Source organism: Columba livia, chromosome 3, assembly GCF_036013475.1.
Source record: "Columba livia isolate bColLiv1 breed racing homer chromosome 3, bColLiv1.pat.W.v2, whole genome shotgun sequence".
In the NCBI taxonomy this organism is placed as follows: Eukaryota; Metazoa; Chordata; class Aves; order Columbiformes; family Columbidae; genus Columba; species Columba livia.
Genome location: NC_088604.1, coordinates 36,598,012 through 36,616,208, shown reverse-complemented (window position 1 = coordinate 36,616,208; position 18,197 = coordinate 36,598,012). Strand labels below are relative to the sequence as shown.

The 18,197-nt window shown below is 37.8% G+C and overlaps 1 protein-coding gene across 3 annotated transcripts in view; it reads left to right on the top strand.

Annotated features, from left to right (window-relative positions):
• Nucleotides 1–18,197, top strand: part of ME1 (malic enzyme 1) — a 167,842-nt gene that overhangs the window by 48,837 nt on the left and 100,808 nt on the right. For all 3 annotated transcript variants that reach the window (XM_065055293.1, XM_065055291.1, NM_001282816.1), the window contains 1 exon segment: nt 217–366. In XM_065055293.1, coding sequence (XP_064911365.1) covers nt 217–366 — 150 coding nt within the window.

Genomic DNA, 18,197 nt, shown 5'->3' with positions numbered 1-18,197 from the left:
GTGATGGTTTCAACTTGTCTCTGTCTTACCCAGTTTGTTATCCTTGGTGTCTGAAATGTTGGTGCTATTAAAACAGGAAGAATTTAAATACTCTAGACAAGAAAGAGGCTGTTGTAGAGCAAACACAACTTTCATTAATTGCCTAAATAAATTTATTTCTAAATTTTCTTTGTACATTCACTTGATGTCTATCTAATTATATTTAATTGTCCACAGATATATTCTACTAATGAGTCTTCAGGATCGAAATGAAAAGCTTTTCTATAAAGTGCTGACTTCTGACATTGAAAGGTTCATGCCTATTGTTTATACTCCCACCGTGGGACTGGCTTGCCAACATTATGGTTTAGCATTTCGAAGGCCAAGGTATGTAAGTTTATACTTCAAATAAAAGTAATTGTATCTTATTTTCCTCTTGGCAGATTCCTGCAGGGGTTTTCTAACACAGCTGAATGTAAGCCCAGACTGCAATAATTGAGATAATTTACAGTATACTTTCATTCCACATTAAACAATAATTTGTATTGCATTAAGAGGGCAAATGGTTGTTTTAACTGTGTTAAAACATGGCATGGGTACATTTTCAATCTCATTAACTGAATTTGACTTTCTGGTAATCCTTGCTGCGCATTACAAGACTGGAAAAGAATGGATTCTTCATCTTAGATTTGTTTTAGCAACCTGAAGAGTGTAGACTTTTACCTATACAAATATTGTTGGTATTTTATACATACATACAAATAATATGTATATAATCTAAGGATGCATTATATATGTACCTACAGACATCTTAAAAATAATCAATAATCATAGAATCATGGAATAGTTTGGGTTGGAAGACACCTTTAAAGATCATCTAGTCCAGCCCTCCTGCAATGAGCAGGGACATCTTCAGCTAGAACAGATTGCTCAGAGCCCCGTCCAGCTTGTTGTTTCATAGGTTACTAGAGTGTTTTTATTCTGTATTTGGTATATGTATTTATAGAGTGATGAGGAAGCGATATGGAAGGACAGATGCTTCTGTTTCACTCTGCCCCTTGAACATTAGCCCAAAGAGTTTGAGATTTATGGTCGTTGCTGTTTTAAAACCTTGTGCATACCAGTGCCTTCAAGTGCAAACTGGAACAACACTTTGGAGCCTTCTGTACAATTTTCTGGCAAGGGAGAAGATAAATGAGCTGTATGTGCATAGCTCTGTTAACAGAAATAGGTTTTTTTTTTTTTAATTTTTACAGTCAAAGCATTGATTGAAAATAAGAAGCTTGCAAGATTAAAGGGAAAAAATGACTGCTCACAAATTTTTCAGCAGGAGGTATTTGAGGGAGAAGACTTATGGCTTCAAGGTTTTGTTGTTGTTAATGTAAAAATCATTTTGGCCTTGTGACTGACAATGAGTCAGGACCATCTGGCCAAGTGCAGAAAACAAGAATTCCCACTTCTGTACACATCAAAAGATTTTAAAAGACCGCAAGAATTCTTACTTAAACCTGTGTATCTATCTGTGGCTTTTAGGTGCCTCCACTAGCAAAAGAAGTCATCTCCTTTTTTCTCCTCAGTATTTATCACAATGGTGATTTTATTTGCCTTCCAGGATGTGCTAAATGTGTTTGGAAATTAAGTATTTGCCTAAGCTGGTCTCATTGCCCCTTGTTTTGATATCCATCACCTTACAGGATATTGCACAAGGCACACCCCTGCCCATGCAGGTACTTTCCAGTTTCTCCGCAGACCTGTGGAGCATCTGTGGAGAACAGAACCCTGTTAAGTTAGACAACAGTTCAGCAGAGTGTCAGTCTACAGCTGGTTGAGACGCAGCTTCCAACAGCGACTGAACAACCCCGACAACCCCCACCAGCCCCATTTAGAGACTTTCAGACTCCTGAGCTTTCTTCAGTCTGATCATAAGTACACTCAGAACATGGGGGAAAAAAAATTATTTGGGGGGTAGGGACAGGGAAGGGAAACATTTCAACTTTTTACCACGGCCCCCCCCCTTTTTTTAATTTGATGGAATTTTTTTCTACACAGGACTTAGAAAGATGCTGTAAATCTTTCTCCTCTGGATATTAAGACTAAAATCCTAGTTCATGTCCCTCTCTCACTAATAAATTTATGGATCTCTATAGTTAACTGGAAACAAATTACACTATAGACATGCAGTTAGCACAGATATACTGGGCAATGACAACTTCTGAGTTCTCTAGTATTCAACCAAGTCGCTCTTCAGGGTGTCCTGTAATGAGAATTGAGTAGACTGTAAAACTTCATAAATTTAATTGAATCATGAATGTATATTGCCACAACCTTACATTTTATTTCCCTTTTCGTTTCAAATATGATATAAAAAGAAAACTTTCAAAAGCAGGGCATAATAGCAGTAATATATACATTGTACAGGCTTTGGAATAGCGAACTGAACTTTCTCAACTCAGCAAATGACCGCAGTATAAAACTACCAGTGCATATAAATAACATTGTACTAACTGTCTGTGCTCCCTGTGGGTTTTCTTCTGTTCTACTTTAAAAAGCTTGTTATTCTGGCACATGGATAGTGAACTTCCATTCTGATGATATATTTAGCTACTCTGAACAGTGACAGTGATGATCCAAGTGCTCATTGAGCATCCTGATATTTGTATGTTCTTAAAAGTATGATTTGATTTACTAATAATGGAATGAAGTCTGATTTTTTTTTTCCTTCTAAAAAAGTGTTCATTTCCTTATTGAAAATGAGCAAATTCAAGGCAGATTATATTACAAATTTCTTTCCCTTATAATTTAACTTAAAAAATATTGTATATAGCTTTATAGGACATTCCATAATTTGGTATTTCACACTGAGTTTTTCACTCCAGTTGAGATGCTAATGAACAACATTAAATCATGTTTTAGCTGATATGTCTTTTGGTATTTGGTTGTTGTATTCTTTAGCTACTGAAGTCAGCCTCAGCTCTTTTCATCTGTCTGCTGCTTCCCCGACTATGTGTGTGCTTTATATATATGACTGACTCGCTGGGGAGGCGTCTTAGGATATTTATAAAAGTCTGTTTTATTTCTAGTCCTGCCGAATTGCCTCACTACTTCCAAATGAGTGTTTTAGTGACTCATGTAAGTAAAGATGGCTGAAAAACATGTACAATCTTTTTCTACCTAATAAGGATCTCCTAAATATTTCTTTTTCTTAAGAGTGAAATGTCATCCGACAGGGCAGATGTTTAGCGTTCCCTGTCAAATTTCCAACTGTTCCGTTCACGTTGTCTCACTATCTGCTCTCACCTTCCCATACTGCCCAGCTGATGCTGGTGTTCATTTAAGGATTTGCAGGAAAGGACTATAAAGACTTTCCCCTTTGACAGACTCTTTGTTGCTGAAGAAATACCTATATGTTTTGATCTTCCACTGCACTCTGTTACAGACATCTGGGTTTTTTTTCCTAAGGAAAACCTTTTCTAAATTATTCCAAAGCTAACTGTGCAAAGCAGTCAAGTTCATTTGGTTTGGAATGATATTCTAGATTGTGACTCATTTAGTATTAAGCATTATATACCAGCATCCCTCATAAATGGCACCCTTCATGAGCTGAATTCACAGGGAATTAAAAATAAACATCTAATTTAATATACAGAAGGAGAAAAGGAGTAAAATACTTCCTGGAAAGGGTTGTCAGGCATTGGAAAAGGCTGCCCAGGGAAGTGGTGGAGTCACCATCCCTGAAGGTGTTTAAAAGGCATTTAGACGAGGTTCTTAGGGACATGGTTTAGTGCTAGAGTTAGGTTATGGTTGGACTTGGTGATCCTGAGGGTCTCTTCCAAAGAAAATGATTTTATGATATAGAATTTAGTCCAGTCTATACATTCCCATGTTTTTTATTAGTAGATTTGTTTCAGTTGTTACAATTCAGGTAAAAAGTATGATCTCATCAAGCCTTAAAATAGGTCTTATCAGTAAGAACTGTGTGCATCTGTTTTATGCTGTCTCATGTCTAAAGGCTGTCTTAACTGATAAGTGAATGTTTTTCTTTGGGAATGTATTTTATTTCAGAATATTTTTATTACTGTCTCTTCCCACAGCTCAGAAAATGTTTGATATTTCCTGCTTAAACAAGGATTCTATTAGAAACAGACATGTTTATATAGGTAAATAAGTTAATAATTACCCAAGTACTACAGATCATATTTATCACACTGGAAGTTACAAGGACGTCTTACACTGGAAGTCTTATTCAGTTTAAATCCATAAGGTTGTTTTTTGTTTTTTTTTATATTCAGTTAGGTTTCTTTATGTTGCGAAGTGAGTTTGAAGCCCTTGGCTCACAAGTTACGTCTTCAGGCAAGGAATAATGAAAATTAATCTGGAGTTAAGAAAATATGTGTCTCATGGGATCATTAAATTAGATCATCTTCTATGATACCCTTGCATTTTTCTTAGAAGACTGTATAGGCTCACATTATGTGCTTAGAAGTACAATGTGGCTCAGGCAAGATGTTTCTCATCCTGAAGCAGTATTTGGCAATTATAGAATGAACATTCAGGGCTGACCAGCTGACTGACTGATTAAGCAACATTTCTCAAGCGAACCAGCTGCAAAGTAAGTGACTCACTGGTTTGAAGCTTGTCTGGATAATTGACATTTGTTTGTGTAGCTCAAACTCAACTCAAGATTGCATTACTTGCTCTGAATATTCAGCTTAAAATCCACCAGTTTAATGAATAAGAGCATTATATTGGAAATAAACAGTACAGATCTGATAGCAGATCTGCAACATACACCTACCTACACCACGTAGTTACCGACACATAATTTAGAAGACCAGTCTCTCTGGTCTTGCTCACAACCACTGAGGAGGATGAGGGAAGAAAGAGGCTTCTCCAGGGCGTGGGTCAGAGAAGGAATTTGGACCTGTACAGATAAAAGCTTTAAAGGCTTATGCTGGGAATGTGACGGGGTTGTGGTTTTATTGCAGTGATCATGCTATCATTAAGAGCATTATTTCAGAATCTCTACTAGGTCACTCTTTGGTGCAGAATTTCTACCCATAATTTAAAAACAAATTCCTAAAGCAAAAAATTCTTCAGTTGCACAAAGCGTGTACACACATATGACAACTTTTGCTGACTTACCAAGAAACAGTCTATTTCTGTAAATGGATTTCTGAAATGTAACTGTTCTTTCAGTTGCTTTATTCATCCAAAAAGAATAAATATGGGAAAGTTAAATGGAAATTTAAGAATCCAAAATCAACTTTTTATATCTTGTAAAGAACACCCAGGAGTTTAAGGTTCTTGTGTAAACTCGGCATTCAGAGAGGAGAGGAAAAGTTGCCAAGTATTGCTATGCTGAAGACTTTGGATGCTGTTAAAATGTTAGGTGACTGTTTATGTATTTCCATTCCTAGAAGGAAAAGCCATTTCAAACAGAATATGTACAAAGCAAGCCCTGGTAACTATTGCAGCAACACAGGCATGGCAAAGTTCCTCTGAAATAACTTCCCGATGCAGTCACACACTGTCAAGCCGGCTAGGAACCACTTTTAAAGCAGCTGTATTGAAACTGGTGCTGCATATTGAAGATACAGATGCAGTCTCTTAAAACGCAAAGTGTGCCAGCCTTAGCTTTGAAGTTATTTTTCTTTTTTTTTTTTGTTTTAATATATAGAAACAGATCTCGTTCAGCAAAGTATTCTCACAGAAGTTTCCTTCTGTAATGATTCTTTCAGTCTATCTTTCTTATTTTCCTTTTTCACAAGTGACTAGACATAGCATATCTAGAGCTCTCTTATCTGCCCGAAGTCTAAGCAAGATTACATTTTTAATTGACTTTTAATAAGTGTTTAAAATGTGTTTGGTTTAGCCCTTTTAATGTTTTCAGAGAGCACCAGGAATGTTATTAACAGTTTTTATTATTATTTATTCTTAATTGTTATTATTATTATTTAATTATTATTAACTTTTCAGAAGGCAATTTGTTATGTGAAATACTCAGGCTGCATGTACTAACATTATAGCAGGTTGCCTCCTCATTGAAGTGCATGACCGACTCAGCACAGGCAGATTTGAGATTGGTTCCTTTCCTTACAGTCCTCGAAGGGAACATATGTATTTACAGTTATTGCTTGTATTTACATTTACAATGGTTCAGATGCACTGCATTGAACACAAGTGCTGCAAGCGTGAGTTCTTTTTTTGTTGACATAGTAATGTTTACATATTGAGACTGTCAGCTGCCAAGCTGACACTTTTTTATAAAGAAAATGAATTAGAGATTAGGGAAATATTTCTTTCCTGGGACAGAACTTAAAAGTGTGAGACCTTGGCTGCACAAGTTGCAGTCTGTTTGCCAGCATAAGATTGATCCTGCGGTACATTTCGTAACTTTTTTTGTGGTTTTCAATGAGGTTTTCATTGGAGTCTGGATTTTTCTTTAATTCCACTGAATGCCTTTGACATCCAAGTCTCTTCAGAAGCCACATTTGGTTTACAGGAGGCCAAAAACTTCTCAAGTACTCCTGAAGCACGTGAGCCAAGAAAGTTCAGTTCCTGGTGCTTCTTCATGACTGTCTGTCTCGCCCACAGATACGTGGTATTTTCTTGATTGAGACCAGAAGGTCTGGATTAATTTGACCTGGCTTCTTCACCAGTATAATTGCCCCCTTAGGTATTTTCAGTGCATCTAGACGTTTTTCCCCAGGCAAAACAGATATATGTATGTTTAGAGACTTTATTAATCAGGTTGTTACTCTGGATTATTATCTTAGTATTTTCATTTAGTTAAAACTGATTATTATGTAGCATAAAATTATATTAAAAGATATAACAAAGCAGTAATTTCAGATTTATTTTTCCTAGTATCTTTTCTCTGAAAACTATGCAGAATTTTCATCTGGAATTGAAAAAAAATAAAGTGTTTGGGTTTTTTAATGAATCTCTTGTAAGGGCTGGATTTTTAAGGCAGTCTGAAATTGAAATGTGGTGCAATAACAACATACATTACAGGAAAATGCTTCTTTGAAAATAGAGTACTGGAGTTCCATTTCCAACAGGCACTGGTGTGGGTTGTGTGTATCATCAATGTGGCCCAGGTGCAAGTTACTCTGACATTATGACAGAGAATTAGCGTGGCTGTAGCATTTCCTCTAATTTTAGACAATCTTTCTCTTACTGACTTCAAAAGTGATGGCACTTGCAGCCCCTCACCAGCCACTTCTGAAATATATGTTAGTTTTTCATTTTCGCTTTTGTCTCCTGTTAAGGTGACAATGGTTGACACTTTCCAGACAACTTTGCCTCTTTTTTTTTGTGTGTGTATTATTTCCATTGAATTCAAGCACCAGGACATCTCATGACACCCAGTAATTCTATACTTTGGCAGTCTTCAGTTCTGCTCTGCTACCTCCATCAAACTAAAGCTTAGCTTAGCACAGTGTTGCTTCCTCGGCTCAAAAATAAGGATAATAGATTCTCCTAGCATAACATTTGCCCTTCTCTGAACATTTGGAAAAGGGGAATTGGCACACAGTGAGAGCGCAGAGTTCCTCTCTTCCTCTAGGCTGTCTTCTAGAAACACACTGTGCTGGACTGTGCCCAAGGTGTGATCAGCTTAGTCTGCAGCCAGTAACACTATAGGGGAAGGTGTGAGACTCTTGCACAGAAGATGTAATTTGGCGTCATTTTGGTCTTAGAGTGCTCTGTAAATCTTAAGCGAATTTCTCATTCTAAGAATAGATGATTAAAAAAAAAAGTTGCATCTTGATTTTGAAAACATTAAAGTATTCTTTAGGTTATATGCGTGTAATCATCTAGTCTCTTGAACTGTGTTAATAATTTGTGGCTTTTGGTAATATTTTGGCAGTAAGTCTCACCATTTAGTTATAATGTTATTTTTTTTTCTCTTTTTATTAAACTTGCACCTTAGAATAAATTAATAAATAATTATCCAATGCTAAACTGAGAATATATAGTCCTGACCTAGCATTATGAAATATTATGTCCTCCAAGTCATGCTGGTTTTTGTATGTACTTGCTGTTTCCATGTAGTTATTACCTACAGCAATAGTGGAAGATATTTACAGAATATTTGCAGAAGTCATGCTTTCATTTAGTCCTGTCTGAGTTGGAGCTTTACGTGTTGTTAGCCTCTTCTTACTCCCATGAGCTGCGTACATTTCTTATGCAGGTAATCTTGGGGCTTTTCATCATGGTCATAAAAGCAGCTTTGTCCTAAAGCACATCACAAGCATGGAATTTCTGGTTTTCGGATCTACATTTGTACCTCTCGATGGTGCATTGCTCTGTTTTTTCTGGAGGGAGAACATCTGGGCTGTGAGCAGGAGGAAATGAGGCCATCCCTTCTCAAAACATGACTCTCAAAATGTTTGGCAGCAGTCGATGTTTGGTCATTTTTTTTCTCTCTTAGCACATTCTGAACAAGGCAGCTGACAAACCTCAGGGCCCTTCTACAAAGCCATCCTTGGTGGTTTCTGCGAAAGAGTGCCACACTGGCCATACCTGTCTATGTTTCCTTGTCCACTTCCTTCACACCATTCTGCATGTTTTCAGGCGATCCCTTTCCTCTTTTGGTTTCTACTTTTATTTTGCATACTTTTCCACTATCTCTGTGTGGGAGTAGAACAGCAAATTCTCCCTTTTCTAGAAATTTGAAGGACTCAAATTTACCCTTTTGAGGACATCTGCAGTCTGGGCCAATGGGAACTTGAGCATCTATGGGTTTTGGCATATGATGATGATCATCTTCCTCACTATGCATTCTACTAGGAGTAGGAAGCAAATCTGTTTTGTACTGATGCTTTTCACCGCATGGGAGGGAGTCTGTGTGGCAGTCATTAATGCAGTACTTATTAGACCCTTCTCATTTGGTTTGTTAAAACAGTCATTTTGTGGATCTACGTGCAGAAGACTGGACAGAAAGTACATGATCTCAAGTTAAATGTCTTTGCTCTGACTAATCTTTTCTCTCTAGTGCCAACAAGACATAAAAAGGTGGCCTGTATCCTTTTCAACTATGAACATATTTTTAAAATAGTGATATTCTTTTGACAAGTTCTAGTTTCGTATTAATAATTAGGACTTGTACAAATATATAAACACTTTACTCTGCAACATCTTCTTTTTTTTTCTTGAATTTTTAGAGAGATTTTGACTCTACGCCAGTTCAGAATACTGCCTTCTGGTTACAAGTTTCCATGTTTCCTGAAGTAGTACATTCCTTAATGAAATGTACTTTAAGGGCAGAGATTTTATTTAGTTTTCACACCTCAGCTTGGCCTAAGGCTTGTGAGCAACACTGATTTATCAGGTAATAAAGCGTGGGAGATGTCTACTTGTTGGCTCTGTCTTACTCTATTCAAGCAGTATTTATCTACCAGATTTTTCCTCTTGTGAAACAGCTTCTGTCCACTTGCTGGATTTATACAGCCCCCTAACTCAATAGCATTTGGCCTCAAAATACACTTTCTACGAGTCACCTGCTTCAATAAAAGAGCCATAACTTTCCTTAGCTCAACATGTTGTCAAGGACAGACAATCAAACTCTTAACAAACATGGCAATCTAACATCTCATATGTAGTTTGTAGTTGTCTTGTTTTTTTTTGTGTTGTTCCCAAGACTATATGATTTGTCATTCTTAGAATTATCAGCTTCCAAGCCTCTTTTTTCTGTCCCTTCTGAAGGACCCTTTGTAGAATATTTCAGGAGGAAATACAAAAGTACATGGAAGTTAAGTAATAATAGGTCATTAGACCATTTTTTTTTTAGTTATAAATGTTTTTCTGGTTGTAATTTTTTATAGTTATCCTTTTAGTTATATAAAAAGGTATGCTAGAAACAGACTTTTAGATTGAAGGAGTCTCAATGTCCTTTTCAAAAATACAAATTCAGTTCTAGTGCTGTTGGTTTGTGTAGTCCACAAGGAAGACTGATTCCTGAACTGCAAGGTGCTTATATCTAAGTCCAGATAAAGTATTTTATAAAAGATGTTAATAGTCTTGTCTCTTGAAGTCATCAAAGACTCTTTCAAAAGAGTTATCCTTTCTTGATGGCCATTTAAGTCTGCAAGGCATACCAGTGTCTTTTATTAAACAGTTATCCAGAAAAACAGCTCGTCCCTTAGTCAAATTCACACAGAAGTTCTCAGTTCTGTTCCTCAGACCTGATCAGCCAGAGGTCCTACATGGTTCAGTGTTCGCAGTTAATACAAATGATAGCAATTCCCCAGCAGCCAGCATTTGACTTCCCGAGGACCACTTCTGTTATCTGACTCTCACAGTCTGGGTGGGATCCCATCCTTGGATGTACTAAGGATCTGTTGTGCAAGATGGCAACATATACTTTGTAGTTTTGTATTCCTGACTTGTGCTGAGATGCTTCCAATTGTGCTATTGAACTGCCCAGTTTCTCTTCTGTCCACTGTTTGTAGTTAGCTCTTCCAACTTGCGTTAACAAATAACTTTGGTGCAAGATCTCACACAGTGTCTGCAAGTGGATGCTGCTTCATCTTTACCTCTTGTGCAGAATAATAGATGTAGTTGCCTCCCTTCTGGACTGGGGGTCTTTGGACAGCCCTGAAGTTGTGGTCTGTGGGTGAACATGGTTTGCATATTGGTGGACTAGGATTCTGCATCATCCTAGCAGTCATTTAGGACAACACAGACAAGTGACAGCTTGTGCCACATGAACAAACAAGATGGTCCAAGATTTTTTTCAGGTGTCTGATCAGCCTTTGGAACAGGAACATGAGTTGTCAGTGTGAATCCCTTTGTGGATGATGAAGTGCTCAGAGTAAAGTGGATCCAGCGTAAAGTAGGTGATAATTTTCGTTTTAAAGTCTCAATCCCTTGTCTTGGAGACTTTTTTTATTGGCTGTTAGTGATATTCGATGTATTGATGTCAGCTTCACACCACCGTCTCAAACTCTCATTGCTTGCAGTGGCTTTCAGGGAAAGGACAGCTCTCTAGAGCAATGCAACTGATTTGCTGGAGAAGGTGAGGTAAATCTTTTAGCACAGCCAAATACAGCCAGAAACTCTAAAGTTAGAAACGTCTTTGCCTATGGAGAAAAAATGGTCTGTTTTTCGTTGCAAAGAGGTTAGGAAAGGAGGAGAAGCTACAACTTATTTATTGAAGGGTTTTGTGTACACCTTCAGTATCAGGCATGTTCAGCCTTTTAGACTGACAAGCAAAGGTCTTTTTAGAAGACATATATTATCTTGTGGTGTGCTAAGACATCCAAGAGACTCCCTTTTTTTCAGAGAAAGGGGACAACAATTGTGTGGATGCTATGAAGGTGTTAAAATGAAATTGTTTTCTATCAATAAGTGTTGTTCATTGTGCCACTGGAGTCATCTGATGGTTCTTAACCGAAGCAGCAGCTGTGACTTCTTCGCTGAGTGTGTTTATAGTAGGGACCAGTGCTAATGGCTATCTAACATTTATGTTGAACTTGCTGTTGCTGAGGAGTTATAGAGTTGTTTGCATTCTGGATGGCAGTCCCTCATTTTTTTTAAAAATGGCTTTTCCGAAACCCTCTTAGAAGAGGTAACACTCCCCGGGGCAAGCACTGCAGGGCTTGCTTAGAGATTTACACATGGAGAAGCACTTAAAGGAAGAAGCTACTTTTCCATAGCTATTACCTGTTCTTAGAGATGTGAGGCATGTATACTCACAGGCATGTATACTCTCTCCCTTTCATGTGCTACTTAAACTTGCAATTCATTGCCTCAGATGTAGTAAGAAAAAGGTGTGTTCCTTTTGCTCCCTTCCTAGGGCTATGCCATGGAAGGGAAAGGGCTTACTCATCAGTGGGATAAAAAAGAAATGGTATTACAGAATCACGGAATGTTAGGGATTGGAAGGGACCTCAAGAGGTCATCTAGTCCAATCCCCCTGCCGGAGCAGGAACACTTAGATGAGGCTACACAGGAATGTGTCCAGGCAGGTCTTGAATGTCTCCAGAGTAGTGTGGATGAAGTGCATGTGTTTACAAATAAGTATCACCAGCAGCAGGGATGTATGCACAGGCACTGTGAGCATGTCATATGTAGTGAACTGTTATAGGGGATTGATAAGCATTTAGTGTGAGGGGCTTTTTTTATACATTGAGATCTTTCTAGAGATAGAGGAATCCTTTCTGCCTCTATACAGTGAGTTTTTTCAAAACCCCTAGTAATTCCCATTACTATCTCCTGATGTTGAAAAATGAGGTACCAGTAGTATTTCAGATAACACAAAAGTGACTTAGAAACATTAAAATGCTTTATTAGCTCATTCTGTGTATATCCCAGCTCATGTCCAGAGGATGTTTTCGTTTAGGGGTGTGCTTATGCTGGAGTGTCTCCAGCTCTCGTTTTCTGTACATTTGTTGCACGTCCTTCAGCACCACCTAAATCCCCTGCTTACACACTCAGCAGCTTCTCTGTTCAAAATGCTGTCATTACTCAGCAGTCCAACGTTGTCTCATTGTTTCATTTCCAGTACAACATATAGTAGCTTTAAAAAACAAAAACAAAACCAGAATACCCAAACGTCAGTTATTCCTGTGACTGTATTTGGGGAAGACCAGAAGAGGAAAGGAAAAACTCCAGTGAAATCACTTTGCAGTAGCTTGGATATTGGAACATCATTTTTTTTGTCTGTGACTGTAAGCTTTCTAAATAAATAAGGGAAATAATCAGGTATTAAAACAGAAAATTTAAAGTGAAGAGAAGACAAATGTTTTCAGCCTTCAATAACATAACAATGTTTGTGGTTTTTAACGTATCTTGTGTTTCTCTATATGTATGGCTGGATGCTTTCAGTTGGGGAGATTTTTATGCACTGCTTTTGAGACAGCCGTATGCCTCTACTGATATGAGGCTTCAGGAGAAGGCAAGAGACAAAAGTTTTTGGATAGAAATAAACCCTTTTATTTCTTGCATGGCATTTTCATCCTTTTTAGCAAAGTTTTATAGCTTTATAAAACTGTTTTCTTATGTGTGCTGTTCAATAAAAAGTGTCAGCAGTGTGAATTGTAATAAAACAAATGTAAAAACAGCAGGTCATAATAACTTCATCAAGTCTATTGTAGAATAATATTAATGTAGTTTAATTTGCTGTTGGGTGGAGAAAGGTTAATGAAGCATCTGTCATCCTGCCCACTGCTCTCTGAGTTATGTGGTGGCATTGCAAGTCAGTTCTGCTTTGTACACAGACCTTTTTCGGCTAATGAATATTAAGTGATTAAACCACATGCAGGAAAACAAGTACTTTTTTAGAAAACAGCTGTAGGTGCACAAGAGATTGCTGGAAACATAGATCAGATAGACAAAAACTGTAAGAATGCATATAATCCAAATAAAGCAAGTAATTTTTGGGGGCTTGGACTGGGTGATCTCCAGCGATCCTGGCTGACGTCCATGATGCTGTGGTCTCTGTGCCCTCGGCATGGGGGTCTCAGAGATGCCACCAAATGCTCAAGCCTGGGTGTGAAACAGCCCTGCTCTGTGCTGGGATGCTCGCTGGCAATCCTGGATAACAGGTTTAACCCATCAGCCTCCTGCCTTCTCACCTCGCAGCACGGCAGCTCCTTGCGTTAGGAACTGCTCTGTCACTGTGACATCAATCGAGCTGTTCCCTTGGTTCCTTTTCAGCAGATAAGGTCAGTTCTACAAATGGAAGACAGCGCCTCTTTTCAGAAGTGACTTCTTCATTAAAGTGGAAGTTGAGTAGGATACGCTGTAAGCAGAATGAGTCTTCACTTTTGTCCTTGTTAATGGTTATTGAGAGCAAATGGTGGTGACTTAAAGGTCAGTGAAAACTGGCTTAAAGGATGCTATTGTCTAAATACTGGAAATTTTCCATGTTCCAATGAGCTGGGGCAGCACAAGTTGTTGAAGTAAATAGAAGGACAGTGATCGCACTTGTTTGAGTACTTCACAGTTTAAATAACATTTAAAAGTGTTTTTAGAAAAACATCATTAGCATTGCAAGATTCCTAGTAGATACATGGTTGATGTTGTTTGTAGATGGTTCTTTATGCAGTTAATATTAGCACAAAAAAATACAAGCGTGATAGCTATTGAAGCAGAACAGTGGGTTATTTTTTGTCTTATAAATGAATGCATCTGGCTCCGGTAAACTATTCTCTCATTCACAATCTTCAAATAGTTCTATTTGTGTCTATTAGAGTGTAAGTAATTAAGTTATTTATTGAGCAACTGTCAGAATAATTTAAGTAGCTTCTGGAGCAAAACAGCTCTGGGTCTTAAAACACAGCATTTCCCGACGTCTGCCGTTTCCTTTTGAAACAAACTCATCCCATCGAATTGCTGTTATGTGGTTAAACAACAATACATAAAAGCTGATTGTCTAGATGAATGATACTTTAGGAATATAGTTAAATCAATGAATTCATGTTCTAAGAAGCAAATATAAAGATATGATTTGATCTGCTCTGCTGTATGAAAAGGATGCATCATTACAGTCTGAATATTTAGAACACAAAACACTATGCTGCTTGCTTTTTTAAGTAAAGGTGGTGAGGCACTAATTAAAAAACAGTTATCTAGTTATACAATAAGGAGTATTTTATGTAATTGGTGCAAAAAATCTGCAATGATAAAGTCCATGAAATGTTGCTTTTACAGTGAAGTGTTCTTGTTTTTCTTCTGAAATAGTTTGACTTATATGTGAGAGACTTTCTGATTATTAGCAAAGTGACAAGCTATAATTGCTTTATTGTGGATTATTATCAAAGTGACAAGCTGTAATTGCTTTATGCGCTATGTAAAATTGGTTTTAAAGTTTTAGTGTGTAAGGCTTGTAATGTTTTACTCAGATTATTTTAACAATGTATTTTTGTGTGTATGTGTTGAATGAGAGCAGTTAAGGAGTTACTTAATTGGGTTGCTTTATTGCCCATTTTTGGAGCCTGTGTTTACCTGATTGGCATTCTAAAAAAGTAAAAAACAGGATGTTTCAAGCAAAAAAAGATGCATTTTGCAAAAGTCTTTATACACTCAAATAGCAATGTAGAGATTACGCGGTTTGGTAGCTAGAACCAGCCTCTCAGAAGGCTGGGAAAGTCCAGACTTGTTGGAGAAAAGTAATAGGACAGCAGCCCATGTGCAGGTTTTTTCTGTTTTCCTTTTTCATTTGTCTTCAGTCTGGACTGCTATAGGTAACCTGTCCCTTTTTTTACTATCACAATATACAAAATAGGTGCTGCATGTAAGCTCTGGAGGATGTTTCAGGTGCAGGAGGGCAGATGGGGCAATGTCTGTGTGATCTGTCCCCTGCCTGGAGGTGGATCAGGAGTGTGACCACTCACTGTGTTGCAGGTTATTGAGCAGTAGCCCCCAGTTCCCCACTACCCTAATCCCACTGGGATGGAGAGGGGATGTGCTGAGACCTGACGTTGGGTCTCTGGGCAGCCCTGGCTGTATTTGAAAATGCACCCAGGCCAACTGGGTGGTGACATTTTGCCAAGTTTGCTGGAACAAAACACGACATGTAGGCAAGAGGAATCCATTTGGAGGTTCCTGTAATCCATGGGGTTGTTTGGGCCTGGTCTTCTGACTGTAGTGCTGCCTGGATGGGGCTCTTTGAGGCACATAGTGTCCCTCATCAAAGAGACAAGGCAGAGCCACAGGCTCTAGTCAGAGCTCTTAGGGAGGCCTGAGCACAGTGTGAACAGTTTATTTACTTTTATCCTTGGATGTGCAGCGTCTGAAGCACTGCAGCTTGCTGAAGAAGTTATCATCTTCACCAGCTACTTATCCCAGTTGTCTTGAAAAAAAAATTATTTTTATTATTATTAACATAATCATCATTTATATGTAAATAATGTTATAACATCCATACTTAAAAATCCTACAGCATCTTTGTGTCACTGTGGTTATGTGCCTTTTACTCCTCCAAACCCTATCCTTTCTTTTCTGAAACCTCATTCTCCCAAGGTTGTATTTTCAAATGCCAGGCTTGTAGCTGCTCTCTTTTCATGTTAGTTTCATCAATTTTCTGCTCTTAAGGCTAATTCACGGTGCAGACTGTACCCTTTTGTAAATGCCCTGAACTTATGTGTCTCTGCTATGTATTTTAAATCTAGTAACTGTTAAATCGCTGTACTTTGTAACAGGGATTGATAAGCAGCTTTGTTGGACTTGGGCATGTCAAAGAGTGCTACACAGGCTGCTGACACTGGATAAGCAGTGCCATGAAACAGCGTTTTCAGAAGGGAGTCTTGAAATAAGAGTAAATACTGGTTTGCTTCTTAGCTGAAGATTGACTGTTCAGACCCCTTGCCATTAGCATTTCCTGTTTACAGCGATTATGAACAATGTATTTTTCTCTATTGTAATTATTTCCTTACACTACAATGCCACATGGGCTTTTGAGTTATTATAAAATTTTACAATAAGACTTCCATTGTTCTTTTAAGTACAGCTAACTAGAGTTGGCAGAAGTTAGCATCTGTCTTCCAGAATACTTGAAATCACTTTCTTCTGAAAATAACTATAATCAATCATTTAGGGAACCATATTCCAAGCATGAAATAACACGTAATGTTTATAAACTTTTATGTCTTTTCTGGGTTAATAACTTACTCCCCATTGTTTTGCATATGCTCCTAGTACTTATCCGTTTTATGAACTCTATTTTACTCATGCACAGCTCCAGGCTTTGAGTCGTTAACAGTGCTTACTCTCCTCTTAATGTTCCTGGTTTATTTTTGATGTTTTTCTTTTGCTTCTTAGAAACTTTTCTGTTTAAATACGGTTTGCATATGCGATGTCTAGAAAATATATAGAGCCCAAGTTTCTTTAATACTGGTGAATTCAGGATGAAGGTCAGTAGCAGCTGCAATTTCAGCATCAGCTATTTTATTTATTGAAAGAAATACCTGTCTATTGCAAAGTAATGAAATTCACCCTGTACAGAGGGAAAGGTAAAATAAATAAATAAATCTGTGAACAGCTGCATTTCTTAAATCAGCCCATCAGCTGTATTTATTAGGCCTCAGAGGTCTTGGAACGAATTTTACTATCAAAAGGGACCTGGTAAGGTAAGATGTAATTAAAAATTTGAGTACATTTCATATGATGACAGGAGACCATATTGAACAGTTACAATGAGAAATGTTATTACTTCTTGGTGAAATAAAAAGCAGTCTGTTATTTTGGGGGATATAGGTACTTTTAGTTTCTAGTACAATGTTTGTATTGTACTGCTTTTTATAATTTTAACAAAAATAGGAGGGAATTTCGACAGGGACTAAGGGAAGTAGTTTACCCCTTTATTTCAAAGTTCAGCAGTTCAGGAAAGTCCAGGCTCAGGAATAAACTGAGGCTGGTCCCTGAGATTTTTTATTATTATTATTTTTAAGCTTGTTGATTTAGGCTGCCTGGGGAAGTTAAGTCAACTCTATTATAATTCTATGTACAGTTCATAATTCAAATAACAATTTTGAACATTTAGGGTTGTGAGAAAAGTTTGAACTTTTTTTTATTAAAAATGTTTGGCATTTTCAGAAACTAACATTAGAGTGGCTCCTGTTATTATAAGAAGAGGAAAGAGAGGATTATTCCGTTACTATGACACATTTTTCTAAACTGTACTTCAACAGAAAATAGATAAATACATTGCTGGTGGGACATTATTTCCTTGAAGCATAATAAACAAATACTCCATTTAATTCTGTTTGCTTTGTTCTCATAGATCAGACTCCTAATAAAACAGTGCCAAATTATGTGATGTAGAATGGCCTCCACATAGCTGGTGAAATCTGCTGCAGTGCAGTGGGCTCAGTGACCCAAAACAGATCCCCCCTTTGTTGAGTGGTTCCTGATGTCCTGCTGTGGTTCCCCCCCTCACTCTTCGGGGTTGTGGTCTTATTGGTGGTGTGACAAGAAGGAGGAATAGTTACTTCTTTGCATAATTATTCCTCTGCTGTAGTTTCATGTATTGTCTGGCAATCTGAAGTGGGTATGAGCAAAGGTGAACCCTTTGGCTAGACTGATATAAACCAGTACAGAACTGAGATCTAGCTGGGGCCAAAGTGACTGAAGATGAGCCTATCTCTATGTGCCTTCAGACAAGTTCCATGTAGACCTGCGTGTTCCAGGTTCAAAAGGAACACATTAGTTTGAAGACCAATCTGCTGCTGCAAGCCTCAAGGCAGTTTTAAGTCACGGTTTTGCTGATTGGC